General features: G+C 53.9%; 3 protein-coding genes across 11 annotated transcripts in view; 2 read left to right on the plus strand and 1 right to left on the minus strand.

Moving 5' to 3' along the window:
- The window catches only part of SIN3A (SIN3 transcription regulator family member A), a 65,964-nt gene extending 62,268 nt beyond the window's left edge, over nt 1–3,696 (plus strand). For 2 of the 3 annotated variants that reach the window (XM_005695121.3, XM_018065988.1), the window contains exons 20-21: nt 1–187; nt 2,395–3,696. The exon at nt 1–187 is cut by the window's left edge and continues 21 nt beyond it. In XM_005695121.3, the coding sequence (XP_005695178.2) occupies nt 1–187; nt 2,395–2,625 (418 nt within the window). In that variant the 3' untranslated portion in view covers nt 2,626–3,696. The remainder of the gene's footprint in view (nt 188–2,394) is intronic. The other variant, XM_018065987.1, reaches the window with a different exon arrangement.
- On the plus strand, nt 5,624–17,319 carry MAN2C1 (mannosidase alpha class 2C member 1). 3 transcript variants are annotated; one of them, XM_018065991.1, is made up of 26 exons: nt 5,624–5,861; nt 6,116–6,241; nt 6,880–7,003; nt 8,355–8,425; nt 9,531–9,708; nt 10,018–10,207; nt 11,268–11,374; nt 11,529–11,639; nt 12,002–12,094; nt 12,223–12,339; nt 12,564–12,659; nt 12,763–12,908; nt 13,259–13,382; nt 13,682–13,803; nt 13,925–14,010; nt 14,132–14,306; nt 14,486–14,595; nt 14,737–14,869; nt 15,088–15,192; nt 15,302–15,458; nt 15,545–15,688; nt 16,053–16,162; nt 16,265–16,344; nt 16,471–16,619; nt 16,708–16,817; nt 16,888–17,319. In XM_018065991.1, the coding sequence occupies exons 1-26, from the start codon at nt 5,761–5,763 to the stop codon at nt 17,012–17,014; spliced, it is 3,192 nt and encodes a 1,063-aa protein (XP_017921480.1). In that variant the 5' UTR covers nt 5,624–5,760; the 3' UTR covers nt 17,015–17,319. The 3 variants fall into 3 exon arrangements, with proteins under 3 accessions (XP_017921480.1, XP_017921478.1, XP_017921479.1); XM_018065989.1 differs by having other exon boundaries at nt 5,627–5,861; nt 14,132–14,287; nt 14,498–14,595; nt 14,775–14,869; XM_018065990.1 differs by having other exon boundaries at nt 5,725–5,861; nt 6,116–6,218; nt 14,132–14,287; nt 14,498–14,595; nt 14,775–14,869.
- NEIL1 (nei like DNA glycosylase 1) lies at nt 17,748–23,976 on the minus strand. Of its 5 annotated transcripts, XM_018066547.1 has the most exons (11): nt 23,924–23,976; nt 23,215–23,340; nt 22,162–22,618; nt 20,088–20,207; nt 19,934–19,997; nt 19,559–19,658; nt 19,054–19,181; nt 18,705–18,732; nt 18,459–18,520; nt 18,189–18,354; nt 17,748–18,021 (listed from the first exon to the last, which is right to left on the minus strand). In XM_018066547.1, the coding sequence occupies exons 3-11, from the start codon at nt 22,593–22,595 to the stop codon at nt 17,951–17,953; spliced, it is 1,173 nt and encodes a 390-aa protein (XP_017922036.1). In that variant the 5' UTR covers nt 22,596–22,618; nt 23,215–23,340; nt 23,924–23,976; the 3' UTR covers nt 17,748–17,950. The 5 variants fall into 5 exon arrangements, with proteins under 5 accessions (XP_017922036.1, XP_017922038.1, XP_017922037.1 ...); XM_018066549.1 differs by lacking the exons at nt 23,215–23,340; nt 23,924–23,976 and adding an exon at nt 23,382–23,836; XM_018066548.1 differs by lacking the exon at nt 23,924–23,976 and having other exon boundaries at nt 23,215–23,372.

Raw genomic sequence — 27,867 nt, forward strand, 5'->3', positions numbered from 1 at the left:
GTGTCAGCGTGGTCGAGAGCAGCAGGAAAAGGAAGGGAAGGAAGGAAACAGCAAGAAGACCATGGAGAATGCGGATAGCCTGGATAAACTGGAGTGTAGATTCAAGCTGAATTCCTACAAGATGGTATATGTGATCAAGTCAGAGGACTACATGTATCGGAGGACCGCCTTGCTGCGGGCTCATCAGGTGAGAACCAGTATTTGGAATTTCTCCACACATCTCCCTCAGCCAGTATACCAGGATGCTGTAAGAAAGCACCAAAGACTGCGTGACTTAACAACAAAAACTTACTATCTTGACACTTGTAGAGGCTGGAAGTCCCAAGTCGAAGTGTTGGCAGAGTTGCTTTGAAACTTCTGAGGACTGTGAGGGAAAATCTGTTTCTTGCCTTTCCTAGCCTCTGGTGGTTTTCCGGCAATCACCAGCATTGCAGGGCTTGCATATTTCTGCCTTCGTTTTTGCATGGTATTCTCCCTAAGTGTGCGTCTGTCCAAATTTCCCCCCTTTTAAAGAACGCCAGACATACTGGATTATGGGTCCACCCTCCGACAGTATGAGCTCATCTTAACTAATTGTATCTGCAACAACCTTATTTCCAAATAAGGTCACATTCTGAGGGGTGGAAGTTAGGATTTCTGCTTGTGAATTTGTAGGGGGACAGCTTAGTAATAGCTGGTGGCACCTTCTAGTGAAGCTACTCCCAGCATTCACATCTCCGGTAGTGTTGCTTGTGTGAATCCTGTCTATGTTCACATGTGAAAGTCCTAGTGCTGTTATGTACCAGGTATTGTGCCAGGCCCTAAGACTACAGCCCTGAGAGAGAGCATGTAAGGCAGTGTGATGATGTGCATTTCCAAGGAAAGAAACGAGGTGATCGAGGGTGACTGGCACACAGAGCCCTGCTTTTGTTGGGAAGACCTAAGGAGGTGACCCCTGAGGCCTGTACAATGGTGAGGATCCAGCCTGGTGCAGAGTTGGGTTGGTACTTTTTAGGCAAAGGAAACAAGCAGGTGCAAGGCTGGGAGGGAGGAAAGGACTTCACGTGTTCAAAAAGCTAACATCAGTTGCGGGGGACTTGCTTGGGACCTAGTAGTTGAGGCTCCACTCTTTCAGTGCAGGGGGTGCAAGTTCAGTCTCTGGTCAGGGAACTGGAGTCCCAAATGCCACATGGCAGGGCCTTTAAACAATAAGTAAAACATCATTGTGTTTTGAGCCATAGGGGAAGTGGGATGCATGAAGCTGGAAAGGTGGGCAGAGGCCACATTATTTTTACAGGTTATGGTTTGGGTTTTGAGATACATTGAGACTTTGTTGATAAAGATATAGACTGATGTGAGTGAGCGAACGCACCAAGTTGGATGGGCAGAGACCACTCAAAAGACTGCTCTCATCCGTATGAGAGATGACTGCCCAGACTACCAGGATTATGGAGGAATTTTAATTAGATTGGAGGGACTTCCCTGATGGTCCAGTGGTTAAGACGCTGGAGCTTCCAATGCAAGAGGCATGGGTTTGATCCCTGGTCAGGGATCCAATATGCCATGCTGTATGCCAAAAAAGGATTGGAGATACAATTGTCAGGATGTGCTAATGATTGGATGTGGAGAGGTTTAAGAGAATGGAGAGCATTAAGGATGCTACCCGGTGGTTTTTGTTTTTTGATTTTATTTCTTTGCTTATTTTGCTTGAGTAACTGGGAAGCTTAGGGGTATGTCTGTTAACAGGAAAGGGTTATTACCAGGTTTGGGAGGCAGATCAAAGGACTACAGAACATTCAAGTGGGAAGCACAGATTGGGCAATTTAATGTACTTCTCTCTAGGTGCTGTGTGTTATATGTCTGCATGTCTGATTCAAATGATGTAGGGAGCTGGGAAACACCTCATTCATCTTTGTATCACCTTCCCTTCCTTGCTTATGGGCACCAACAAGTATGTTGGAGGTAGGAACAAAAACCTCCACTGAAGATCTGCTGTGCCCAACAATCTGATGGACAGAGTGGGATAATAGCAGGAAGGGATGGTGGGTTTTAAACCCTTTGCCTTGCGCTGTGACAGAAGTGACCAACAGCCTCATTGTGTCCCTCAGGGTACATTAGAATCGTCTGGGTTGCTGGTTTAAAAATACAGATTGATGGAAACAAGGAACTCTGTACACATTTTTCCCAAGACCTCCTCCTTCCCCAACATGCCACCACGTGGTGATGCTGCAGACCAAAATTGAGAAGCACTGAGCTAGTTCTGACCAGACCTTGGGTTGGCATTTCTCTGGGGGCTTTACGATCTGCAACTTGAGCCCACATCTTTCCTCAGCTACTTTAGAACAAAATTGGATTTTGTATTCGAAGGGTTTTTCAGTCCTAGTTCATGGATGGTTTCTTTGTTCTGTTTTGCAGTCCCATGAGCGTGTAAGCAAGCGGCTACATCAGAGGTTCCAGGCCTGGGTAGATAAATGGACCAAGGAGCATGTGCCCCGTGAAATGGCAGCGGAGACCAGCAAGTGGCTTATGGGTGAGGGGCTGGAGGGCCTGGTGCCCTGCACCACCACCTGCGACACAGAGACCCTGCACTTTGTGAGCATTAACAAGTACCGTGTCAAATATGGCACAGTGTTCAAAACCCCGTAACTGCAAAGCCAGAGCAGATAACTGGAGGGGGGTGGTGTGTGTGGGGGGCGCGTGTACTCGCACACACTGAAGAAACAAGGAAGATGCCTTTCAAGCCTCACTGGGCCTCTCTGGGACATGGCCACCTGATCTGTGCGTGGCTGGTGCAACCTGGCACCAAGTGGGCTACATACAAGGAACGTGTGACCCCTTACAAAGCCGGAGTTGGAACTTTCCCAGGGGTTTTGGCTATTAGCCTGCCCTGGAGGGGAGGAAACCCACGCAAGCACAGGGACACGCAGCTTGCACACACCAGCAGAGTGGAGACTGGAGCCTCCTGGGGCGACTTTCAGTGAGGGAACCGGATGCTGTTCACACGTGGACGAGCTGGGCGAGCATCGACGACAGACTTGAGGAGGAGCCAGTGCTTAGATGGATTGTAGCTCTGATGGTCACTGCTCCTTTCCTCTTCCCCTCAAAAAGGAAAAAAAAAAACTGGATTGGATTTTTCTTCCTGGTCACTTGAGCACATCTAGATCACCCATTAGGTTTTCTCTGGGACCTGCAGTTTGGCTTTGGGATTGATCATCTTGTGGATTTGATTCCTGATGAATACCTTGCTGCCCACCCTTTCTTCTCTCCTCTGGTTCTCAGCCTCAACAAGTTCAAATCAGTCGTCCTTTTTAGCTCCCGTGGAACTGTTTTGTACCTGCTTCTTTACTAGTCTACCCTAGTGCCATCCACCAGCTTTACTCACACACACACACACACACACACAAACACAATTTTAACTTGGTTTTTCTTTTTTTTTTTTGTAAATAATGTACATACTGTCAATTTTTTATTAAAAGAAATATGCTTTGATGTGCTAGCATAACTGCTCTAGCTTCTTGTGTACCATAGTTCTATGTGGCTTCAGATTTAGTACCTATGAACAGATGTACAAGACATTTATTACACTTTTTACCAAAGGGAGTTACCGTTGTAGTACTTTTGTGCAAAACTTGTCTTCCTTCTTGCCCCAACTTTTTTTTTTTTTTTTTTTTTGTAAATAAATAAAGCTTGGTTCTTACTTAAGGAATGAACTCTCAACACAAGTCCCTTGTCCTCACCAGAGAATACTGTTGAAGCAGGGATTTGGGCTTTGGTTCCTTATCTACATACAGTACAAAAACAAGATTTTGCTCTAAATAGTTAGCAGTCAGTTGTACTTGTCCCAAATCAAAATATCTCAGATTTAAAAAATAGAATTATTCATTCTTTTGGTACATATTCTACCCCCTTATTTCAGCTGTTTGGAAATATTTTATATATGGGTATATTGTGCAGCTGTATAGTTTGTGCTTCTCTATTTTTTCTTACCTTTATTGGAAATGGGAGTGAACAGCTTAAATACCAAACCAGTGTTTGAAAGAAGTGTGTACACAGTGTGTGGTATAAATGGGGTTAGGAGGGAGAAGACTTGATACATTAGCAACTGCAAATGGAATATATATGTATATATATATTTTTAATTACATAAATTTAAAGCAGCAGATATTTAAACATGAGTGATCTAGGATTTTTGTATGTGGGCAGCCTGGCTTTTCTGAACAAACACCAACTGAGCCCCTCCCAGGACTTTGGTGAATTTTTCTCCAGCAACCATTACTGTAGTCAAAGTAAACAACAGTGTTCCTGTGTGGTTTTGTTTGCTTTTTAATTAAAAATCCCTAATATCACCACCACAAAACCACATTTTTTTTTTTTGCTCTGGACTTTCCTTATGAATGGTAAGCTTATCTGATTTTTAGACTTTTTTTGTTGGGGGCAGTGGAGGAATGGGCAACTATAGGAGACTCAGCTCACATGTGTGAGGTGGCAGGAAAGGCTTGTGGGAGATTCTGGTGAAGCTGCAGCACTGCCTCACTTGGAAGGTGGAGTGATACTGATGGGTTGGGTAGGATCTTCAGGTTTTCTGCGGGTAACTCAACCCACCCCCATCTGCTTGCTTAAGAAAGATCATGTTGACTTGGAGTTAATAGGGGGAACTGATTGAACCTGACCCAGGCAGCCCCAGCTATTGCTGTGTCTGCAGAAGGTTATGTCCAGAGCAGCTGCCTGCAGGTCAGGATAGGGTTTCAGGACCAATCCTACTAGTGCAACCAAAACGGAGCTTCACCTACAGCCAGGATTTACAAACAGCATTTTTGTCTCCTGCCTTCTGACATCTGAGCTCCAAGCTCAGCTCAGCCTGTCTTACAGCAGCAAGTTATATTTTAAGTCATGTTTGGTATTCTGTACTTAAGTCACCTTTCCCTATGATCTGCATTTGAAGTGTTGTAAACTTGGTCAGTATTTCTATTAAAATATCAGGGGTCGGTCATGTTGTGTATATACTTTTCTTCCTAATGATTTTATAGAGGAAGATTTCATCCCATTCCCAGGAGGGAGGTGGGGGAAAGCCGCCAAAAGACCACCAGAGTAACATGAGGGTGAAATTGGAGGTATTATGAAAATTCTGGTATTATGGCTTCTCTGAACTCATCAGTCCCTGTAGAGAAATGCATTATTCTCTTAGGCTCATGAATTCTATGTCTGATCTGCCATCTCAAAGTCTTTAAGTTTCTGGCGATGGGCAGCAATTAGCCATATACATAAAATAGAACACCTAGTAGAGGAACCTGAGGTTACTGGGGTATAAAGCACTCCCTATTCAACACGTCCGCCGAATGGCTTGAAAGCACCGGTCCCTGGCGCCACCTTATGCAGACACAAGGACCATAGGCAAGGAGGTTCCGCTTGTAGCTTCTGAGACTAGGTGACCTGCATCTGCAGCAACCGAAGCTCCCACCAGTCGTGCCTTCGGTCTGTCTCTGTACTAGGCTTTTCTCAGAATCAAAGCGTCAGACTTCCTATTTTACTTAAGGATTTGCCCAGTGGCGACCAGCTCGGACCGAGATAAGACTAAAGCCTCAGAAGCGCAGCTTTTAGCTTTCAGCTCGCTGCTCAAACTTCGGAGCAGCGGGGCTTCACTGAGCCGCTGGTGTTCCATGGAAAGCTGCCCGGGCCTGGAAGGCGCCTTTGAGGCGCCGGAACCTTTGGTTCCAGGCCGTGGACCGCGCCGGCAGCGCCTGGGGCCTTCCGGGGAGAGGAGAGAGGAGCGAACGCGCGGCGATGGCGGCGGCGCCGTCCCTGAAGCACTGGCGCACTACGCTGGAGCGAGTGGAGAAATTCGTGTCGCCGCTCTACTTTACCGATTGTAATCTCCGCGGCAGGTGTGGCCCCCTCGCCCAGGGCACCCGCCAGCCGCATCCACGAGTCTCTAGCCTCCCCTTCTGGGGGAAACCCAAGCTTCGGCCACATGGGCCGAGGGACAAAGTATCCGCCTCAGATAGTGCTGGGGCCCAGGAGGAGGGAGTGGGGAGAGATTGTGTCGTGGGGCAGCCCTCCCGGCGGTGGATGGAGGGAACGCGCATCCCCACCCGCCGGCTGGCCCACGAGCGCGCGCCCACCTGCCCCTCCCGCCCAGGCTCTTCGGAGACAGCTGCCCAGTGGCCGAGCTCTCCAGCTTCTTGACGCCCGAAAGACTTCCCTACCAGGAGGCAGTCCAGCAGGACTTCCGCCCCGCGCAGGTCGGCGACAGCTTCGGACCCACGTGGGTAACGCTCCAGAGAGAGGGCGGAGTTGCTGGGCCCCACCTCCCAGCTTGCTTGCCTCCCCTAAAAGCCTCCATTGTCGGCTCTCTGCCCTAGACAGTCACTTGGGGCAGAGCAGCACCCTCTGCTGGTTCCTCAAGCCTTCATGGAAGAATTTTCTCTTCCCCACTTCTCCCCACGGGCTTCCCTGGTGGCTCAGTTGGTAAAGAATCCGTCCGCAGTGCGAGAGACTTGGGTTCGATCCCTGGGTTGGGAAGATCTCCTAGCGAAGGGAACGGCAACCCACTCCAGTATTCTTGCCTGGAGAATTCCACGGACAGAGGAGCCTGGCGGGCTACAGTCTATGGGGTCACAAAGAGTCGGACACGACTGAGGAACTTCCACTTCACTTCTCCCAGTTCGGTGACATCTCTTAGGAAGGGCCCTCTAGGACAGATCACAGACCCCTGATTCTCTGCCTCCTTCCCTCACTTTGCTGCACACCCCATTGCTTCTTTCTTGTAGATCAAAGCTGAATACCTTGTGGTACTGCAGATTCTGGCAGAAAGTCTCAAGCCCTTGATGACCTTAATCATAGGAAGTATGTTGAAAGGACAAGGCTTTGACCCCTAGGCTCATCTTAGTGGTTCTGTTGCAGATGGTGGACCTGTTGGTTTCGTGTAGAGCTGACCATCCCAGAGGCATGGGTAGGTCAGGAAGTTCACCTTCGCTGGGAAAGTGATGGAGAAGGCCTGGTGTGGCGCGATGGGGAACCTGTCCAGGTGAGGAGCCCTGCCCTGGGTCGGGTATGGCCACATTTCAGCCCTGGTCTCTGGTGAAGCCACAGCTGAGTGGCTATGCCTGCAGGGTGGTATCAGGATTTCAGGACTGGATGAGTTTTTGCTTAGGCCCTTGTGTAATTGTTCCTTCTTATATTTAAGCGGATCACTTAAGGTCTCAACATAAGTAATGCGAAGCCAACTCTGCCACTGACTGGTCATCCTCCCATTTTGGATGAAACTAGTTACTAATCAAATACAATAATATGTACAGCAGATGGACTTATTAAGCCTTTACTAGGTGCTAGGTGCCAGACTGGTGGCTTTGGAGACTATATCACTTTTTATTTTTAATTTTTAATAAACTAATTTTTATTATATGTAATAGATGCTTATGGAAGCTGGGGAGGAGGACTTTGAAACAGTTCTGGATAGTATAAAGTTTACAGAGTCCTCTTTACCTGAAATAATGGGTCTCTCCCTATCACCTCGCCCCCAATTCCCCAGATAGAGCCACTATTAAGTACCTTGTTTATGTATCCAACTTTATCAGGTTTAACCTTTATAATCCTATGTGATAGGTTTTTATGGCCAGTGGCTCAGACAGTAAAGAATCTGCCTGCAGTGCAGGAGACCTGGGTTCGATCCCTGAGTCAGGAAGATCCCTGGAGAAGGGAAGCTACCCAGTCCAGTATTCTTGCTTGGAGAATTCCATGGACAGAGGAGCCTGGCGGGCTACAGTCCATGGAACTGCAGAGTCAAACACCACTAAGCGACTAACACTTTCACTTTTCACAGACAGAAACTGAGATATATAGAGGTTAGCACATTTGCTTGGGTCCACACAGCTTCCATTTCAGTTTGACTAACCCTCAGTCTTGGGTTGCTCTTCCTGTGCAGAAAGGCAGCAGACCCCTCCTTTCCTCCCTCCCTTCCTTGGCTCAGTGGATGTCTCCTGAGTGCCCTCTCTACGCAGGTCCCTGTGCTAAGCACTGGGAGTTTAGTGGAGAATGAAGCAAACCTTTCCCTGACCTCATAGAGTTTCCTTTCAGATGTTTATTCAGGAGTACAGAGGCCGTCAGAAGCCACCAAGGACCTGACACCTACCTAAGGCCCCATAAGACCAGTAGCTTTTCTGCTGGTCAACAGGTGCCGTTTGGCGGTCATGGTGCTGACTGCCGTTGGGGGTGGGGGGCACTTGCTATCAGAGGTCCCTGATTTGTCAATCTTGGGCTTGGGAGAGAGGAGCTAGTGCTAGAGGTCCGGTAGAGGGGCTTGGCCCCCTTTAGCTTATACTTCACCAGAACTGTCCACAAGCCTCAGGCCCTGTCTCTTTCATTCTCCTCCTCACCAGGGTTTGACCAAAGAGGGAGAGAAAACCAGCTACATTCTGACTGACAAGCTAGGGGAGAAAGACCCCCGGAGGTGAGTGAGTCCCTGAACTATGGCTGACCAGTGCTGTAGGGGAAGGGGGCACCAGAGGGAGAGGAGCCGCTGAGGTCCAGAGAAACACATCCACTTTCAATACCACCATCTTCAACCCTCATAGTTTGTTTTTATTTTATTTATTTATTTTTCATAGTTTGTTTTTAAAAAGTAGGATATTTCTGACCGAAAAGATAGCATTTTAGTTCCTACATTAAATGCAGAAAAGCACAAAGAAGTAAATATTGATAATTCCCATTACCCCATCACCTAGAAATATCCATTATTAACAGCTCAGCATTCTTCCCAGAAATTTTTTCAGAGGTGGCGTTTACTAGTTGAGGTGGTATCTCTTTGATATTTTGCGTCCTGATTTTTTAAAATTCCATATTGTGCATTTTATGACACCATCAAAAAAACTCTGCTTAGATGTTATATTTTATTATATTCAGTGTTTATTAAACATTGTGTATCTGATGTTTCCAGACATGGGGACTATGATGGTGAATGATGTGATCTTTGACAGCAAGGGGGACTCACATGTACATATACAATTACAAACTGATGAGGTCTCTGAAAGAAAACACTCTGAATGGGAGAAGGCTCTTGTAGACCAAGGAGAGCACTAGGGGAAGAGTCCCAGAAGGCTTCCCGAAGGAAGTCACGTTTGCTCTCCGAAGACTGAGCAGAACAGCACCACAGCTTACCACACTGCTCCGAACAATGGCCTGCCTCTGTTGGCTGACAGATCGTTGCTCTGAAAGCTGGACCTGGGAGATCCAAACATGTTTTTAATGTGCTAAGAGGGTTCTGAGACCCAGGCAGTGCTTTGTATAGACAGCTTTGGAAATAAGTCTAAACAACATAATTCACACAGTTCCAAACTCAGCTACTTATCCTCCTCAGCCGAGGCAGAAAGTAGGTGTAGTCTGCTGTTTCCACCGTGACCCTCTGTCAAACGCACCTGACATAACTGTGAGATCCTCTGGGTGGTAGATCCTGGGGGCACATGGGAGGGGTCTGTCGGATGCCTCTCAGATCCTCCCTCCCCAAGCCCCAGAGTCCCCTAGGCCCTTGGCCTGAGGCTGCCTCCCCACATTTGTAGCCTGACCCTCTATGTGGAAGTAGCCTGCAGTGGGCTCCTGGGGGCCGGAAAGGGATCCATGATCGCAGCCCCTGATCCAGAGAAGATGTTCCAGGTGAGCCGGGCTGAGCTGGCCGTATTCCACCGGGATGTCTACAAGCTCCTGGTGGACCTGGAGCTCCTGCTGGGGATCGCCAAGGTACTCAACACCCCCACCCCACCTGGATACTCTCTCGAGCCCTGTTTCAGGCAGGCTGTTTCTTGGGTCACATAGCTGGGGCTCCAGGAATCCAGAATAGAGAGAGTGTTTTGTGCCTGCCTGAGTGTTGAGAGGACTTCCCTGTGTAAAGGGGAAGAGGGAGACAGTGCTGTGCAGGGGGACCAGCAGGAGCACAGGGTTGGTGGAAGGGAGGAACTCTGCTGAGAACCCATGGGAGATCAGCTGGGGTCTAATTTTGGAGCCTCTGCTTGCTTGAGATGGGGATTAAGGGGCAGAACCCTGCTGCAGGGCCTCGGGGAGGACAACCAGCGCAGCTTCCAGGCCCTATACACTGCCAACCAGATGGTGAATGTATGTGACCCTGCCCAGCCTGAGACCTTCCCAGTGGCCCAGGCCCTGGCCTCCAAGTTCTTTGGCCAACGTGGGGGTGAAAGCCAGCATACCATCCACGCCATGGGGCACTGCCACATTGACACAGGTAGGGCAGCAGCTGGCCAGGCTGGCTCAGCAGGGGGGTCAGGAGTGGTCTTGAAGACCTTGTTGCGCCCTGGAAGCACTGTTATTAGACCTCAGTTTTCCCCATGTGTAAAATGGGGAAAGGGGAATGGACTGTAGGTTTTGCTAAATGTGCCCTGGATGGCATCATGCTAGATATTGGGGGAACGGGTAGGATTATTGAGATTGATGATCACAAAATAGGCAGAGACAGTTGCTGCCATGATGGAGGGAAGTATGGGGAGCCGGGGAGCCCAAAAGAGGCACTTAACCCAGCTGGGTCTGGCAGATTCAAGAAGGGCTTCTTAGAGGAGGTGACCTTTGAACAGAATGAGGATGAGTAAGAATTTGACAAGGGTGCCCGAGTCCTCAGACAGGAGTGATGTGGAAGTAGTTGAGATGGGAACGCAAGCACAGGGGGAGGCTTCCTGGGGAGGATCAGGAATTCAGTTCGGAACCTGATGAGTCTGCAGTGTCAGAGGCTTACAGGAAATGACATTTTTAACAAACTTCCCAAGGTATTGATTCTGATGCAGCTGAAGTTTCTGAGCCACAGAATCAGGGCTTTCTCTGCTGTGCCAAAGCGTGGGATGTGGAGGTCTGGGCTGGTAAAGAAGAAACTGACGAGGCCTAGAGGTTATGAGAGGCAGCAGTGCCTTGGGCAGGACAGCTGGCCCAGGCGGGTCCATCCAGGGAAGTGGTGCCCTCTGTTCTGGGATGTGTTCTGTGTGCGTAGGGGAGGGGCCACCCCTGCCGCTTCCTAAAGGATCCTCTAAACCCCAGAATAAGGCCAATCCAGGGGGCCCCCACTTCCTGACTATAAAACTGCCCCGTTAGCCCAGCCGTGTAAAAGTGACAGCTCCGGAGAGATGCCACAGGACTCAGCAGGGAATGGGATGGGATGGGAGGGAGGGAGGCTGCAGTGACCCTCTGTGGCCCAGGAGGCGCCTGGACGGATGCTAGGGGACAGGTACAGCTGGAGGTCTGTGAGGGCCTGGGGACCTGGCTGCTCTCCCTCTATCCTCACCCTCCTCCCCGCCTAGCCTGGCTCTGGCCCTTCAAGGAGACCGTGCGGAAATGTGCCCGAAGCTGGGTGACAGTCGTTCAGCTCATGGAGCGGAACCCCGAGTTCATCTTTGCCTGCTCCCAGGTCAGAGGGACGGCTGTGTGAGTGGTACCCGGAGCCCAGGGGGTGCTAGTGTGGGGTTCCCAGGGCTTCTCAGCCCACCCACTGAGCCCCAGGCACTCAGCCCTGGGTGGGGTTTATGTTGCTCCTGGCCAGCCCCAACCCCATCTGCCCCCAGGCGCAGCAGCTCGAGTGGGTAAGGAGCCACTACCCTGGCCTGCATGCCCGGCTCCAGGAGTTCGCCTGCCGCGGGCAGTTTGTGCCCGTGGGGGGCACCTGGGTGGAAATGGTGAGTGCCATCTGCAGCCCCTCAGCCTCAGGCCTTACCATCAAGGATTCTGTCCTCGGCTGTGCTGGTGACTTTCTGCAGGTCCTTCATGCCCTCTTATCAGTCCCTGGAATCCTAGGGCTCGGGACTCCCAGAGGGGTGGGGTTCTCAAGCACTGTGATGGGCCATCTGTGTGACCCGGCCCCAGATACCTCCTGTCTGGCAGACAGATGGTTAGGCTGAAGTGAGGAGATGGACGCTTCCAGGGCACTGGCTTCCCCCAGTGTCAGAGCCCTGGCTTCTCTGGATGGGGTGGTTGCCTGAGTCCCTGCCCGTCTTGTCTGGTGCTGACCCCAGTGGCCCCCTTCTTCCCTCATGGCCAGGATGGGAACCTTCCCAGTGGAGAGTCCATGGTGAGGCAGTTCCTGCAGGGTCAGAACTTCTTCCGTCAGGAGTTCGGGAAGATGTGCTCAGAGGTAGGCAGGGAGCTGCTGCACCTGCAGGCAGAGGGGGCCAGAGCTTGTCCTTGAGTGAAGAGGGGCTGCAGCTGGGCTGCTCTGCTGCGCTCCCGGGTCCCCGCACCCCAGATGCCTTCTCCCTGCAGTTCTGGCTGCCAGACACATTCGGCTACTCCGCGCAGCTGCCCCAGATCATGCGTAGCTGTGGCATCAAGCGCTTCCTCACCCAAAAGCTGAGCTGGAACTTGGTGAACTCCTTCCCGGTGAGCAGGCCCTGGGGGGCCAGGCTTGGAGCAGGCCTGGGTCCCTCCTGGCCCGAACATCTCGTCCAGGCTTATTGAGGAGTCCTGGACAAACCACCCAGCCCCCACCCAGGGAAGGCATGCCTCTCCCGGGGTCACACAATTGGGCGGGCAGGTAAGGGAGGCCCAGCTCTGCCTCAGCCCTGACTCTGGCCTCTCTCTTCCACCTATCTCCCTGCCTGAAGCACCATACCTTTTTCTGGGAGGGGCTGGATGGCTCCCAGGTGCTGGCCCACTTCCCGCCTGGTGACTCCTATGGGATGCAGGGCAGTGTAGAGGAGGTGAGAGGGCACATTGTGGCCAAGGTCGGGAAGGGAGGCAGGCTGGAGGGGGCCAGGTATCCAGCCGAAACTGACCGGTGTGAACCTGCCCCCACCTGTCCAGGTGCTGAAGACAGTGGCCAAAAACCGGGACAAGGGACGGACCAACCACAGCGCCTTTCTCTTTGGCTTTGGGGATGGAGGTGGTGGCCCCACCCAGACCATGGTGGACCGCTTGAAGCGGCTGTGCAATACCGACGGGCTACCCAGGTCTGGCCTGGGTTCGCTCTACCCCACCCTCTGCCCTTGCCCTGAGCCCTTCCTCTGCTCAAACTTTGGGCCCAGCACCTCCCCTCAACCTTGTTCCCTCCGATCCCAGATCATGGGCTCCTCCCAGCTTCTGCCCTGGAGGTGGGGTGGGAGAAAAGCCAAAGGTGGGAAGGGGCTTAAAGCCACTGAGGCAGAACTCTCCTGGGGGTGTCCAGACCTGGATTTGTCTGGACAGGGAGTCTTTTGGGGGTGGCTTCTTTCCGTTGGGGCTGGCTCTTGTCCCACTTGCATGGAGGAAGGATAAGTCGCATGGCCCAGGCTGGGAGACCCAAGCTTGCAGTCTCCCTCAGGGTGCAGCTGTCCTCTCCGGAGCAACTCTTCTCAGCGCTGGAGGGCCACTCGGGGCAGCTGTGCACCTGGGTTGGGGAGCTCTTCCTGGAGCTACACAATGGCACCTACACCACCCATGCCCAGGTCAGGGACTGGCTGTTGAGCCAGCGAGGAGGGGGCGCCCTAGAGTGGCCCAGACCGGGGGAAGAGGCTTGTGTTCCATGGAAGAGCTGAGAGGAGTGCAAGAGCTGGGTGCTCAGGAGCCTGAAAGTGGCAGGACTTAGCATCTCTGAGGGGGCAGGCTTTGGGGGCAGATAACACACAAGGCTTTATCCAGGAGTCCCTGGAGAGCATCAGGGGTACTGAGCAAGAGAAGGGTTTGGCAGAGGGGGCCTGGGATGCTTGCTAAGGCTCTAGACTGAGTCCCCCTCACTTGGGCTCAGATCAAGAAGGGGAACCGGGAGTGTGAGCGGATCCTGCATGACGTGGAGCTGCTCAGCAGCCTGGCCCTGGCCCGCAGTGCCCAGTTCCTCTACCCAGCTGCCCTGCTGCAGGATCTCTGGAGGTCAGCCTGTTTTCTGTCCCCTGCCACCTGCTAACCTTACCCACACACCTCTGTGGCTGCCCCAGCCTCCCGGCCTTCCCCACCCTCCCGGCCTTCCCAGCCCTGCCCTTGGCCCCTGCAGGCTCCTGCTCCTGACCCAGTTCCATGATGTGGTGACTGGGAGCTGCATCCAGCTGGTAGCAGAGGAAGCCATGTGCCACTATGAAGGTGAGGCTGACAACATTTCCATGGCTCTCGCACCCAGTGCAGTGCCCAGAGTGTCCCCCATGGGACATTCAGGGGTCACCCTGACCCCCTGCCCGCCCATAACCAACCAGTCTCTCCCTAGACATCCGTTCCCATGGCAACACACTGCTCAGTGCTGCAGCTGCAGCCCTGTGTGCTGGGGAGCCAGGTCCTGAGGGCCTTCTGATTGTCAACACGCTGCCCTGGAAGCGCACTGAAGTGCTGGCTCTGCCCCGGCCTGGTGGGGCCCACTGCTTAGGTATGAGCTGGGGAGAAGGGTGGCTACTGTAGCAGGAGGGATCAAGGCCAAATTGAGAGTCAGGGACATTCCCCTGGGGGTCTCTGCCCCGGGGTGCCCTAGGCCAGAGAGGAGGAGGAGTGTTCACCCGCTCCACCCTACCTTACCCTGCCCCAAGTATGGTTCCTGAAAGGTCAAGAAGGCCGCACTGACACCCAGGCTCCTCCCCAGCCCTGGTCACTGTCCCCGGCATGGGCTATGCTCCTGCCCCCACCCCCACCTCACCGCAGCCCCTGCTGCCCCAGCAGCCTGTGTTCGTAGTGCAAGAGGTGAGTGCTGGCGCATGGCGGTGGGGCAGGGGCTGTCCTGGGCTGTCCCTAACAACGTGGAAGTTCTGAGCTCCCCAATCTGGAGCAAGTGGCGAGGCAGAGCTAGGGCTGGGGGTCGGGTGGGCTGTTGGTTGTGGGAAGCCCCTGCAGACCTAGCCTCAAGGCCCCCTCCCACCAAGACTGACGGTTCTGTGACTCTGGACAACGGCATCATCCGAGTGAGGCTGGACCCAACTGGCCGCCTGACATCCCTGGTGCTGGTGGCCTCCGGCAGGTGCTAACCCCTTGCCCTCTCCCAGTGCCTGGCAGGTGGACCCCAAACCTCTCGTTCCCTCTGTCCCCTGGCCACAGCTGACCACAGCAGCCCATGAGTGGCTCTGGACTGGGACCCACACGTGGAACGGGCTACTCTCCCTACTTTCCACCCCGCCCACCTCAAACAGCTGGGGAGATCAAGGTCATTCAGTTGTACTGATGTCCATGTCCTTCCAGGGAGGCCATTGCTGAGGGTGCCGTGGGGAACCAGTTTGTGCTGTTTGACGATGTACCCCTGTACTGGGATGCGTGGGACGTCATGGACTACCACCTAGAAACACGGTGCGGGCTGGGCAGGGCTCTGGGCGGCAGTGGTAGAAATACGAACGAGTGTACTGGGCCCACTCCACCAGTCTGTCCTGGCTCAGCGCCTCGCCCCTCTATTCCACAGGAAGCCAGTGCTGGGCCAGGCAGGGACCCTGGCAGTGGGCACTGAGGGTGGCGTGCGGGGCAGCGCCTGGTTCCTGCTGCAGATCAGTCCTAATAGTCGGCTCAGCCAGGAGGTTGTGCTGGACGTTGGCTGCCCCTATGTCCGCTTCCACACTGAGGTAGCAGGGGGCAGGGTGGTGGGGTATCTTCCCTGGGTGTGGCTGGTGAGGAGGGGCCAGCCCCTTGTACCCCCACCCCCCGACAGGTGCACTGGCACGAGGCCCACAAGTTCCTGAAGGTGGAGTTCCCTGCCCGTGTGCGCAGCCCCCAGGCGACTTACGAGGTCCAGTTTGGACATCTGCAGCGGCCCACCCACTACAACACCTCTTGGGACTGGGCTCGATTTGAGGTCTGCCATGGGGTGGTGTGGGGTAGAAGGTTTGGCTCCTCCCTGGCTGGGGAACGACTAGTTGTGTGGTATGGGGTGAGGAGGAACATGATGGTTCCTGGCATGTATGCCAGGCATTGTGCCAAGTGCTTTATGTTCAGTTTGATATTCATGCCCATTTGGTGGGGTAAGTACTCTTAATCCACCTTTCCCAGATGAGGGACTGAGGCTTAGACAGGCTGTGTGGTGTGCCCAGGGCCTCCCGAGGTAAGAGCTGGAATTCAATCAATCATGAGGTCCCAAAGCATCCCTCAGTCTAGGACAAGGAGCTCTGAAGCACACGGAGGAGGGGGGCCACCAAGTGGGTCTCTGATCTACGCTCCAGGTGTGGGCCCACCGCTGGATGGATCTGTCAGAGCATGGCTTTGGGCTGGCTCTGCTCAATGACTGCAAGTATGGCGCGTCAGTACGGGGCAACGTCCTCAGCCTCTCGCTGTGAGTGGGGGGCTCCCCCAGGGACTGGTATGGGATCCTGGTCTTGCCAGGATAGAACTGCAGCAGCTCTGGTCTGTCCCTTTCCCACCCTTCCCACCCCAGCTTGCGGGCGCCTAAGTCCCCTGACGCCACCGTGGACATGGGGCGGCACGAGTTCACCTACGCGCTGATGCCGCACAAGGGTGAGTGCTGCGCCCCATACCCCTCTGCCCTTCTCGGCCTCTGCTGCCGTAAGTGGGGAAAACGTTCATAGTCCGGTGCCATGACCCCATGTTCCACCACACGTCCCTTTTCCGGTCTGTGCCCAGGCTCGTTCCAGGACGCTGGCGTTATCCCCGCTGCTTACAGCCTCAACTTTCCCCTGCTGGCCCTGCCCGCCCCGGGCCCGGCGCCCGCCGCCGCCTGGAGTGCCTTCTCAGTTTCCTCGCCAGCGGTCGTGCTGGAGACAGTCAAGCAGGCAAGGGCGGGGGTGGGGCGGGGCGGGGCGGGCCCGGGCGGGCCCGGGCCTAGTGTCGGCCCCACCCACCACCCACCTCCCTCCGCAGGCGGAGACCAGCCCCCAGGGCCGCACGCTCCTGCTGCGGCTGTATGAGGCCCACGGCAGTCACAGCGACTGCTGGCTGCACACGTCGCTGCCGGTTCAGGAGGCCGTCCTGTGAGTTGGGGCGTGGGGTGGCAGTGGGGGTCTTGCCCTTGTGGGGCCCTCATCGCCTCCTGTTCTGCAGCTGTGACCTCCTGGAGCGCCGCGACCCTGCTGGCCCTTTGCTCCTCCGGGACAACCGCCTGAAGCTCGCCTTTACTCCTTTCCAAGTGCAGTCCTTGTTGCTTGTTCTGCAGCCCCCACCGAACTGAGTCCCTGAGGGTGGGGTTTTGTTTGTGGAAGGCTTTGGCAGCGCCTCAGTCCTGCCTCCTGAGCCTGAAGCAAGGGTCAGTTACCTCTTAAACAATAAACCTTTGGCTCAGGAAACCTGCTGGTAGCCCCTGCTCAGTCCCCTCAGGGCCCATCCTCAGGCTTTGAGGGGACAGTTTTTACCCCAGGTATTTGGGGCAGGGGCAAGACCCAAGGTTATCTGTGTATGCAGCGTCTGGATTGCAGTCCCCATGAGAGAGACCCAGGATACCGGTGACCGTAAGCTGACTAAAAGACCATGATACAAGACGGTGTTCTGGGGCTTCATGGTAGTCCAGCGGTTAAGACTATGTGCTTCCAATGCAGGGGGCATGGGTTCAGTCCCTGGTCAGGGAGTTTAGATCCCACATGGGAAAAAACAAGCGGCGCTTCCCCCTGTACCCACAGATAGAGGGCTTGGGGCTGAGGAGGCCTGGTGGGTGGGTTCTGGCTGACCCCCACTAGGAGGAGAGCACTGACTAGTCTGGACGAGGCTAGGGGAGCAGCCACAGGCACTGAGGAGTCCTGGACTGGAGGAGCGGTAGAGTCTGGGCTAACTAGGCAGGGAGTCTGCACCACCCATGAGGGGCCATCCCTGCAGAGGCCATGGCCCTCCTGTCCTCAGGACTGGGCAGCAGGCCCTTCACATTCAGCCTTCCCAGACCTTCTGCAGTCAGCCCAAGAAGTGCCGAGAAGTTCAAGTTTATGCATTTACTAAAAATTAGCATTTTTCACATGGGTTTTAAAAATGGCGATAGTGGGGTACAATTAAAAATGTAATTGTGTAGGGAATGGCCATAGGGTCAGAGCATCCAGTTCCTGCAACTTCGAGGAAGCCACACAGGCCCAGATCCAGGGTGCCAGGAGGAGGGGTGGATACAAGCAAGAAGAGCCTCTTGCTAGGAGGCTGAGGTCCCCTCAGGCTCCAAGGATGGGGTGTCAGCCTTGATCTTTCGGGTTCTGTGGCGGCCTAGGGAAGGACATGTGGGATGGCAGTCCCTGGCCAAGGACTCCCCAAGAGCCTCCCTTCTGCCTTTGTTCACATGCTCCTCCCACCCACACTGCCATCCCTTCCTCCTGGGGAGCTCGCTGCGGCAGTCCGTCCCTCCCCAGAGGAAGTTGCTGAGGAAAGCCCACCTGAGGTTGCTTTTCGCCTCCTTCTCTTCCCTTTGTCAGGGACCGGGGGGGCTTCTGGGTCCTGTTGGAGGCTGGTCCCCTCGGGCACCTGGGCTGTAGTCTGTTTAGGAAGTCCTCTCTGTGCCCTTTGTGTCCTTGAAGGAGCCTTGTTTGGAGAAGGAGGGACCTGGGTGGAGAAGACGCAGGTCCGCAAGGAGCCCAGCAGGTCAGGAAGGTGAGGACCCTGCTCTAGGAGAGAGTGCAGGGACGGGGAAGAGCAGGGAGCCATACCTCCACTCCGTCCTCAGGACCCTGCTGTGCTCCCTGGGACTTCTTCTTGCGGGACTTGCCCCCTGCAGGACATTGATGCTGATGGGCTTGGAGGGTTCTGTGGCCTCGGCCCCCTTCTCTAGACTCCCACGCTCCCACTCTGGAGGGACTCCCAGGGTCGGAGAGGAGGACTGGGATGGAGAAGGGTGCTGTAGCCCTTGCACAACTAGTTGTTTCTGCTCTCTTGTTACATTAGGAGTAGTTTACCTTTGGGTGCTAGGGGTCCAGGATCCCCCTAAAATGGAATCAGCAGAATTCAGGAGTCAGCCTGGTAGGGGTAGTTTCCTTGGAGAGGCAGAATCACATCTGTCCTTCCAGATCAGTGAAGCCCTTCCCCAAGGAAGCCTGACTGTCCCCTCCCCACCCTCCAGGTCAGCGCCAGCAGCAAGGTACCCCTGCTCTGGGGCTGCGCCACTAGCAGGGACCCTAGGACTCAGAGGAGGGGCAGAGCATAGCACAGGGAAGGCTTAGACCCTCAGACCAGTGTGACCCCAGGTCCTTCCATCCCACCAGCTTCCTTGGGTCTCTTTGCCTGTACAAGCGTTAGAGCCCAAACCTGGAACCAGATGGTGCGGCCATGCCGGTCCCGCAGGGAGCTCATGCCTGGTGCGCTATAACACTGCAGCCAGGCTCGGAAGGCAGCAAAGTCCTCCTCCCCGCTCTCCGACCCGTAGCCTTTGCCCCCTGTGGGACAGAGGAACCAGGTGGAGATCAGAGGGGGAACTTAGGCAGGGAGGAGGGGGAGCCCAGTTGGACCTGGCTCAGACCTCAGCTTCACAAGCTGATGGATCGAGTCAGGGGGCCCAGGCTCTCCCTCCTCCAGCTGTGTGACCTCAAGCTGGTGTCTTCCCCACTCTGGGCCATGGCTTTCCTATCCTGAAGTCGGATTAAGAATCCTTGCCCTGCCTGCCTGGAGGTATAGTCCATTTAGAAATGACTAGGTCAACAAACTTCCATTCTCCAGGCAGGGAACCAGGCCCAGACAGGGGCAGGAACTGTCCCAGGTTACACGATATGCCAAAGCAAAGCCAGCCAGCCATCTTTGCCTCTCAGGCCCTCACCCAGCTGGACCACTTCCTTGGGCACCGAGTGGCACAGCTCCAGCAGGTCAGGGTTCTGCAGCTTGGCCCTGATCTTCTGGCTCAGGGTCAGCTCCGGGCTCTGGAGAAGGGGCCAGGGGTAGGACCTGGATGTCAGCATGAGGCAATGCTGCTCAGAAGGCAGCTGATCCCTCAGGAAACAGACCCCTTCTGAGCTTGGCAGGACACGGACAGTTCATCGGCACCCCCCATCACCTCCCACACATGCACGCACACACATTGTAGACACAGGCTGGAACTGAGAAGGGACCTGCTCGAGCCGCAGACACCTGACCCAGCCCTGACCCTCGTCCGCCTGCCTGAGAAGGGCAGGCGCATCCCTCCCGGTGCCCTCACCGGCCTGCGCTGCTGCAGGGCCTCCAGAACTGTGCGGGCCTTCTCGAAGGGGGGGATCCTCAGCCTGCAGGGAGGTGGAGAGGGGTGCTAAGCAGAGGGGAACATGAGCACACCCAGACACCCCCGCCCTCAGGCCCAAGGCCTGCCTGCTGACCGGTACAGGATCTCCGCCCGCAGATAGTTGCCAATTCCATTAAAGAACCTCTGGTCCAGCAGGGCCTCACAGATGGGCCGGTCAAAGGCCTTGTCTGCTAGGTTTCGTAACACGTTCTCCCTGGAGGGACACAGCCCGGGCACATAAGACCCATTCTGCCTGCCCACCCCCTGCTCCTCCCTGCCTCCCAATGGGGTAGGGGAGAGGAGCTGGGGGAAGCAATGTCTGGGTGCCAGGGAAAGAAGCAAGTCCCAATTTCCCATTATCCCAGCCTCCGTGGTATTTGGCAGCAGGAACCTCCATTTTCTGTTAAAAATGGGAACAACGATGTGGGATTTCAATTCATTACAAAAGGTTAAAAATGCCAATCTAAAGGAACATGCTCAAGAAAACACTTGAATCCATGTGTATGGTTTGCATGTCACCAGAGTGGCTCAGATTCAAGACACTTGGGAACAAGGTGATCACAGGACCTCAGGTGTGCCTGCAGTCTGGAACTCCCTGTCTAGGACTTCCAGTTGCTTAGACATGAAGATTTGACATTGGTGGGGTCATCTCTTTTCAAGATGCTGAAGATCTTCATGGAAGCTGGCACTGGCTCTGTTTAGCAGGAGTGAAGGGGGCAAGTCCTGGCTGGTCAGTGCCCCAGCACACCCACGGGTCTCTCCTTACCACCTTGAAGAGGAAATGAATCTTGCTTCTTTGAGAAAAAGGTCATGACAAGACTGACTCAGTGGTGGCATGAGAAGCAAATGATACAGGGGCCAGAAAGTTTGAGGGGTAAAAGTAAAGTGGAAGTTCAGCCTGGGTGGTCAGCTGTCAGAGCTGATCCCCACAGGCTTTGCAGCTGGAGGACCAAATAAGCCAAAATGCTCATCACGCAAGAGAAACTTCAGAACCACCTGGCAAAGAGTTAACTTGTGGCCTGACCCACCCCACCCACCCCCACCCCCCACCCCCAAGAAAGGAGAAGCGGGAGAAATCTACGACAACACAGACACTTCCCTGGGAGTGCACTTGGGGTCACGCCTGGGAAGGCCAGGAATCTGCTGCCTTCTCTGGGCCAGAGATGCCTTGACCCACCCCAATAGGCAGCCGAAAGGCATGACTTCCCCCAAGAAAGGATTTGCCAAGTCCCACTCCATGCCTTCCTGTTTGTGAGTCTTGTCAGAATGCTTTTACTTTAGAGCTTTGCACTTTCCTGGTAGCTCAGCTGGTAAAGAATTTGCCTGCAATGGAGAAGACCTCGGTTTGATTCCTGGGTTGGGAAGATCCCCTGGAGAAGGGAACAGCTACCCACTCCAGTATTCTTGCTTGGAGAATTCCATGGACAGAGGAGCCTGGCAGGGCCCCAGTCCATGAGGGCACAGAGTGAGACATGACTGAGTGACTTTCACTTCACTTTCACTTTCCCTTCCCCCTGCCCTACCTGAACTAGCTCTGTGGGAGCAAGGACCACATCCCTCTTGATCACTGCTGAACCCTCAACACTTAGAACTGGACTGGCACCAAGCTGAGACACGTGCATGTTTTATCTTTAGAGGAAGTGGCTGACACTGGGCCATCTTATGTGACCTGCACCCCACCCCAGCTGGGGCTCTTAGCCCGCCTCAGGCAGAAGACAGGCACAGAGACCACGGGACACAGACTGGTGGGCAGGCACAATGTGGGAGACCACAACCTGCTTCAGAAGCCATGTCATTAGTGGTCCTCTCCCCACCTCCTTGAAGCAGTTCCTTCCTGCTCAGCCTCCCTTCTTGGGCTGTGAAAGCCTCTCTACTTTTCTTCTTAGCCTTCTGAGGGTACCAAGCAGTGTGGGATGCTGATGAGAGCCCCAGCTCTGACACAATCGGCCATGTCCTCCACCTCTTGCCCCCACCTCCTCTTATAGGTTTTGGGTTTCCACGTCCATTAGCTCAGGGAGTTGTCCCTAGGAAAGGATACTGTCTTGGTCTACAGATGAAAGGACTGAAGCCCAGAGGGGCTGGAACTCGCTTCTCATTGGCCAACAAGGCACTAATGAGCCGTGTCTGAAGCCCAGGACTGTATTGCTCACACCTGGTGCTGGCCCTACCTGAACTGCTCGTACTCCAGCAAGACACACGGCCCGCGGCCTGGCTGCCACTCGCCCCCGAGGTCCCAGCGGCCGAATCGGCGGATGTCCACAAAGCAGAGGGCAAGTCGGGGGCCAGGTGGAGCTGTGTAAAAGCGCAGGTGGGCGTGGGGTGGCAGCGCATCACTGGGCACCAGCTGGAAGGAGCCCGTCATGCCAAAGCGAAAGACAAGTGCCAGTGGCTCCCGCGGGGGCTGGGCCCCAGGCAGGGGGCTTAGGGTCAGGCGCAGCTCCTTGCCGCGGGCCAAAGCCGAGATGCTGTAGGCGCTGCTCTCAAAGGGCACCTCAGGGTTGCGGCTGACAGGTGACTTCTCCACACACCCGCCAAAGACCAGCTCCCTGCATGCCTCGTTCACAAAGTGGCTGGCCAGATGCAGTTCAGGGCCCTCGGGCATTCTGTGGGGGGGGTGGCCAGGCCCTGTGGGGAGGATGACAGCAGGTTGGGCCAGGTGTGCATCCAGTGAGGCGGCAATATCACTCCCAGTTTTCACAGGAGAACCCAGAGGGTCAGAGGGGGGCATGGTCAATGGGAATTGGCGGGAAATCAGCTGGCTTGGCCACAGCCTGTGCTCTGTCCCTCCCCTGCCCCATCCCCACCCCCATCCCCAAAAATGCTGAGAAAGCCTAGGACACTGGGGAGCTCTGACTAGGGAAACATGACTACCTTGTTCATTAACACCTTCCATGGGCTTCCAGGAACACTTTCTGATTTTAGAATAAAGTCCATATCCTTCCTGGGCCCAGGCTGTCATCTCATTTCCTCCCACGTGCCCCACCCCCCTTGCTCCAAGCACACAGCTCTCCCTCCCCGCCTCCCTGCCTCCCAGCCTTTGCCGTCCCCCTCGGTCTAGAAACACTTAAGAGAGGGGCCTCTCCGAGGCAGCATCCTCCATCCCCTGACCCCCTTCATGGCACTCCCAGAACCTGAAATTATTAGCTCCTGTCTGCCTCTGTCTCCACTCCCACCCCAGAATGGGAACTGTGCACGCTCATCTCCCCAAGAATCAGGCCCACCTCAGTTGCCACAGTGATTGAAGGAATGAGCCTGGAAGATAAGAGCTGGGATAACGGTGGCTCACAGGCTCTGCCGGCAGACAAGGTGGAGGAGCCTGCCCACCACCCACTGGTCAGGACCGAGGCCTGGGACAAGTGAAAGAGGGAATGTGGTTATCTTCAGGTACCTTAGAGCTGGAGTCAGGTACACACGACATTGAGGGAGGAGGATGGGGCGCCAGGAAGGGCTCCCCAAGCTCCAGGCCATGGTCCATGGGGACACAGGAAACTCCCGGGTCAGCGTCTCGGCAGAGAGGGTTGTCCCCCTTCCTCACCCTCGCGGGTTCCCATCTGGCTAAGGCAGGAAGAGTTTGCCACTTTCCTCAATCCAGGGTCGGGAGATCGGAGGCCAAAGTAGGTGTTGGGCAGGGGAAAGCATTTGGCCAGGGCGGACTCCTTTGTCCTCCCTACCCGCAACCTGGGCGCCGCCCCGGGCCTGGCACCCGAAAGGGTTCCTTTTGCGGGAAAAGGTGAACTTCAGGTTCCTAATTTTGCGAGCGGCGGATGCTCAATGGCTCGCCTCCTACCCACCCACCTGCTCCAGCTCCCGCTGCCTGTCCTCGGTTAACCCTGGCTCCCTTCCTCCCCAAGGTCCCTATTCCAGTCCTCTTCTCAGTTCCGCTGCACACACACACACATACAGCCCGGCCCCCGGCCCGCCGCAGGCTACCTGCGCCCAGCGCCGCTCCCGCAAGCCTGCAGCCACCAAGGGGTTAATGCCGGAGGCGGAGCGGCGCCTAAGAGCATGTTGGGAGCTGCGTGCGCTGCTGGGAAGCGTAGTTCCTCATGCAGGTGGTAAAGCCAGTACGGGGTGGAGTCCCAGAGTAGGTGGCTGGGGTGTGGGAAAGGCTTCGGTCAGTCACCTGGCTGGGAGGTGGCGGAAGAACCTGGTTCCCGCTGCCCGGCGCCAGCGGGTTCCGGGGTCAGGTCTGAGGTCCTGGGTTCCTGCCGACTCTGACTGTGAGAAGCCACGCGGCTAAGTCCAGGACCGGGTGGGCAGTCCCAGCGGTAAACATCAGCAACTTCCCGAAATAGAGACACTTACAGCTGGGCTCAAGGCGCGAACAGGTGCGCGATCAGTGCAGGCTCTGGGGACCCGGTGGTGGCCTTACGTTTCAGCGCTAGTCAGACAGAACGCATAAACACCGTCACCGCGGGTGGTAGAGTGCAGCCCGGCAACCAAAAGCAGGGGCGGAGAAGCGGAACCTACTTCCGATGTGGGGAAAGGTCTCTCTGCGGTGACATTTAGGCTGAAACCTCAGAAGGAGCCATCTGGAGAAGAGAGGAGACCAGTCTGTAGGGCAGGTGGAAGGAACTGCTAGGGAGGTGGCTAGGGGGAGTGCTGAGAGGGGAGGACGGACACAGGAGCAAGGGCCGGTGTCTTCCGACCTCTGGAGGCCTCTATAAGGAGCTGGTATTTCACCCTAAGTGCAGCAGGCTCGGTGCCTGACCCACAGCCAATTCTCCCCCTTCATACTACACCTCCTTCCTCTCCCTTCATCTATTTATTCGTGTATTTTGCAAAAGTGGACTACCCTGGTGGCTCAGACGGTAAAGCGTCTGTCTACAATGCGGGAGACCTGGGTTTGATCCCTGGGTGGGGAAGATTCCCTGGAGAAGGAAATGGCACCCCACTCCAGTACTCTTGCCTGGAAAATCCCATGGACCGAGGAGCTTGGTGCAGGCTACCGTCCATGGAGTCGCAAAGAGTCGGGCACGACTGAGCGATTTCACTTTCATTTTTGCCAAAAGTACTTTAAAGTAAATTAAACAATGCATGCATGCATGCTAAGTCACTTCAGTTGTGTCCGACTCTGTGTGACCCTATGGACTTTAGCCTGCTGGGCTCGTCTGTCCGTGGGATTCTCCAGACAAGAATACTGGCGTGGGTTGCCCTACCCTTCTTCAGGGGATCTTCCCAACCCAGGGACTGAACCTGCCTCTCTTGCATCTCCTATATTGGCAGGCCGGGTTCTTTACCACTAGCACCACCTGGGAAACTCATTAGATAATACTTTTTACCAAACCTAGTAAAGTTAACAATAACTTTTTTTTAAAATGTGTTTATTTATTTGGCTGTGGGGGGTCTTAGTTGTAGCATGTGGCTCTTTAGTTGCAGCATGCGGGATCTAATTTCCTGATCTAGTTCCCTCATCAGGGATGGAACCCAGGCCCCCGCTGCACTGGGAGCACAGAGTCTTAGCCTCTGGACCACCAGAAAAGTCCCCAACATAACATCTTAATATTATCTTATACATCCCACATTCAAATTTCCCTAGTTGTCCCCATAGTGTCTTTTATAGCTAGTTGGTTCAAAGCAGAGACCAAACGAGGATTTTACGTCTCTTCAATCACTTCCAGTCTAGATGGAACCACCCTTCCCACCTCCTACCCACCTCACTTGCCTTTTTTTGGTCTTCATGATACTTACCTTTCTGAAGAGTCCTTTGAGATGCCCCATCAACATTCTGGATATGTTTGATGTTTCCTTGGGTGTTGTTAACTTGTTCCTCTGTCTCTAGTTCTCCCTGCACACCAGAAATTAGATCTAAAGGCTTGGAAGTGGAAGTGAAAGTCACTCAGTCGTGTCCAACTCTTTGTGATCCCATGGGCTGTCCATGGAATTCTCCAGGCCAGAATACTGGAATAGGTAGCCTTTTCCTTCTCCAGGGGATCATCCCAACCTAGGGATTGAACCCAGGTCTTCCACATTGCAGGTGGATTCTTTACCAGCTAAGCCACAAGGAAAGCCCAGGAATACTGGAGTAGGTAGCCTATCCCCCTCCAGGGGATCTTCACGACCCAGGAATCGAACTGGGGTCTCCTGCCTTGCCGGCGGATTCTTTACCAAGTGAGTTATCAGGGAAGCCCCAGTATCTCCTAGAAGTTGTTCTATACTCCAAATTGCATGACATTAGGAGACATCCAGCCTCTGGTTGTCTCACTTTAGTGGGAATGAAATTGATTACCAGTAAGGCTGTGACAGCCAGACTTCTGTGTTGTAAAGGTGTGTTTCATACCGTGGGACCACTGAGTAATCTATGGGGGGGATTTCTGTTTACTTAGCTCTGCTTGTACATTGCTTTTTAAACACAATGTAGTAGTAGTGTAGTTGCTTGTCATGTCCAACTCTTTGCGACCTCAGGGTCTGTAGCCCACCAGGCTCCTCTGTCCATGGGATTCTTTGGGATCCTCCAGGCAAGAATACTGGAGTGGGCAGCCATTCCCTTCTCCAGGGGATCTTCCGGACCCAGGGATTGAACCCAGGTCTGCATTGCAGGCATATTCTTCACCATCTGAGCCACCAGGGAACCCCTTAAACAGAATGTATTGCACACTTAATAAACTACAGTACAGTGTAAACAAACTTTTCTACGCACTGGGAAACCAAAAAGTTCATGTGACTTGCTTTATGGCCATGCCCACTGTACTGCCGTGTTCTGGAATTGAATCTGCAGTATCGCCGAGGTGTGCCTGCACACGGAATCTTTAGTGTGTAGCCTTTTGTGTCTTCTTTTGTCCTCATAGCATAATGCATTTGAGATCCATCTATGTTGTGATGCTTATCAATCCTTCTTATTGCCGAGTAGTGTTCCACTGTGTAGGCATAGCAGCATGTTTATCCACTTACCAGCTGAGGGACATTGAGTTGTTTACATGAGGTTATTCTTTAGCATCATGCAAATACCCAGTTTCACATCACATCAACCTTTCACCTATTGGCTTTCTTATCATTGGTGATCCTTGCCTCAATCAACTACTTAATTGGGAGTTACAAAATGGTGATTTTCTAATGCTGTCATTCCCTCTACATTAACTTGAATTCTTCTGTAAAGAAGAGCTTTTATTTCATTGATTAGGGTTATTTGGATATTATGAAATACTAAAAAGATAGGATGAATTCTGAAACACTTCTCCTCAACTATCAATTTTTAGACTAAGAATTTGATGCAATAAAGTCCAATGGTGACAAATTAGGGTTGATTTTTTGCGGGGAGGGGGTTTATCTTTTATGGACTCATATTTTTTTTACATTCAATAGCTAAATCTGTTCCCTGCCAAATCTTTATATTTCCCCCCACTTATTGAAAGAGTACTGTTTTAGTCTTTCAGTTCAGTTCAGTCGCTCAGTCATATCCGACTCTTTGCAACCCCATGAACTGCAGCACGCCAGGCCTCCCTATCCATCGCCAACTTCCGGAGTTCACTCAAACTCATGTCCATCGATTCGGTGATGCCATCCAGCCATCTCATCCTCTGTCATCCCCTTCTCCTCCTGCCCCCAATCCCTCCCAGCATCAGAGTCTTTTCCAGTGAGTCAGCTCTTCGCATGAGGTGGCCAAAGTATTGGAGTTTCAGCTTCAGCATCAGTTCTTCCAATGAATATTCAGGACTGATTTCCTTTAGGATTGACTGGTTGCATTCCTTGCAGTCCCAGGGACTCTCAAGAGTCTTCTCCAGCACCACAGTTCAAAAGCATCAGTTCTTCGGCACTCAGCTTTCTTCACAGTCCAACTCTCACATCCATACATGACCACTGGAAAAACCATAGCCTTGAGAAGACGGGGTATACGAACAGGTAAATACAATTTCTATTCTTAAGAAAGATTGGTA

The sequence above is a fragment of the Capra hircus genome, chromosome 21 (assembly GCF_001704415.2).
Source record: "Capra hircus breed San Clemente chromosome 21, ASM170441v1, whole genome shotgun sequence".
NCBI lineage: Eukaryota > Metazoa > Chordata > Mammalia > Artiodactyla > Bovidae > Capra > Capra hircus.

What these genes read in the sequence shown, in the direction of transcription:
- MAN2C1 (XM_018065991.1), top strand. Translation starts at nt 5,761, where the DNA reads ATGGCGGCGGCGCCGTCCCTGAAGCACTGGCGCACTACGCTGGAGCGA. An exon ending in AATACCGACGGGCTACCCAG is followed by an intron (nt 12,909 to 13,258) that starts GTCTGGCCTGGG and finishes AGTCTCCCTCAG; the next exon opens with GGTGCAGCTGTCCTCTCCGG. An exon ending in TGCTGGAGACAGTCAAGCAG is followed by an intron (nt 16,620 to 16,707) that starts GCAAGGGCGGGG and finishes CTCCCTCCGCAG; the next exon opens with GCGGAGACCAGCCCCCAGGG.
- NEIL1 (XM_005695122.3), bottom strand. Translation starts at nt 22,721, where the DNA reads ATGCCCCCCTCTGACCCTCTGGGTTCTCCTGTGAAAACTGGGAGTGAT. An exon ending in CTGGAGTACGAGCAGTTCAG is followed by an intron (nt 20,208 to 22,161) that starts GTAGGGCCAGCA and finishes GTGTCCCTCCAG; the next exon opens with GGAGAACGTGTTACGAAACC. An exon ending in CCCTGCAGCAGCGCAGGCCG is followed by an intron (nt 19,659 to 19,933) that starts GTGAGGGCACCG and finishes CCCCTTCTCCAG; the next exon opens with AGCCCGGAGCTGACCCTGAG.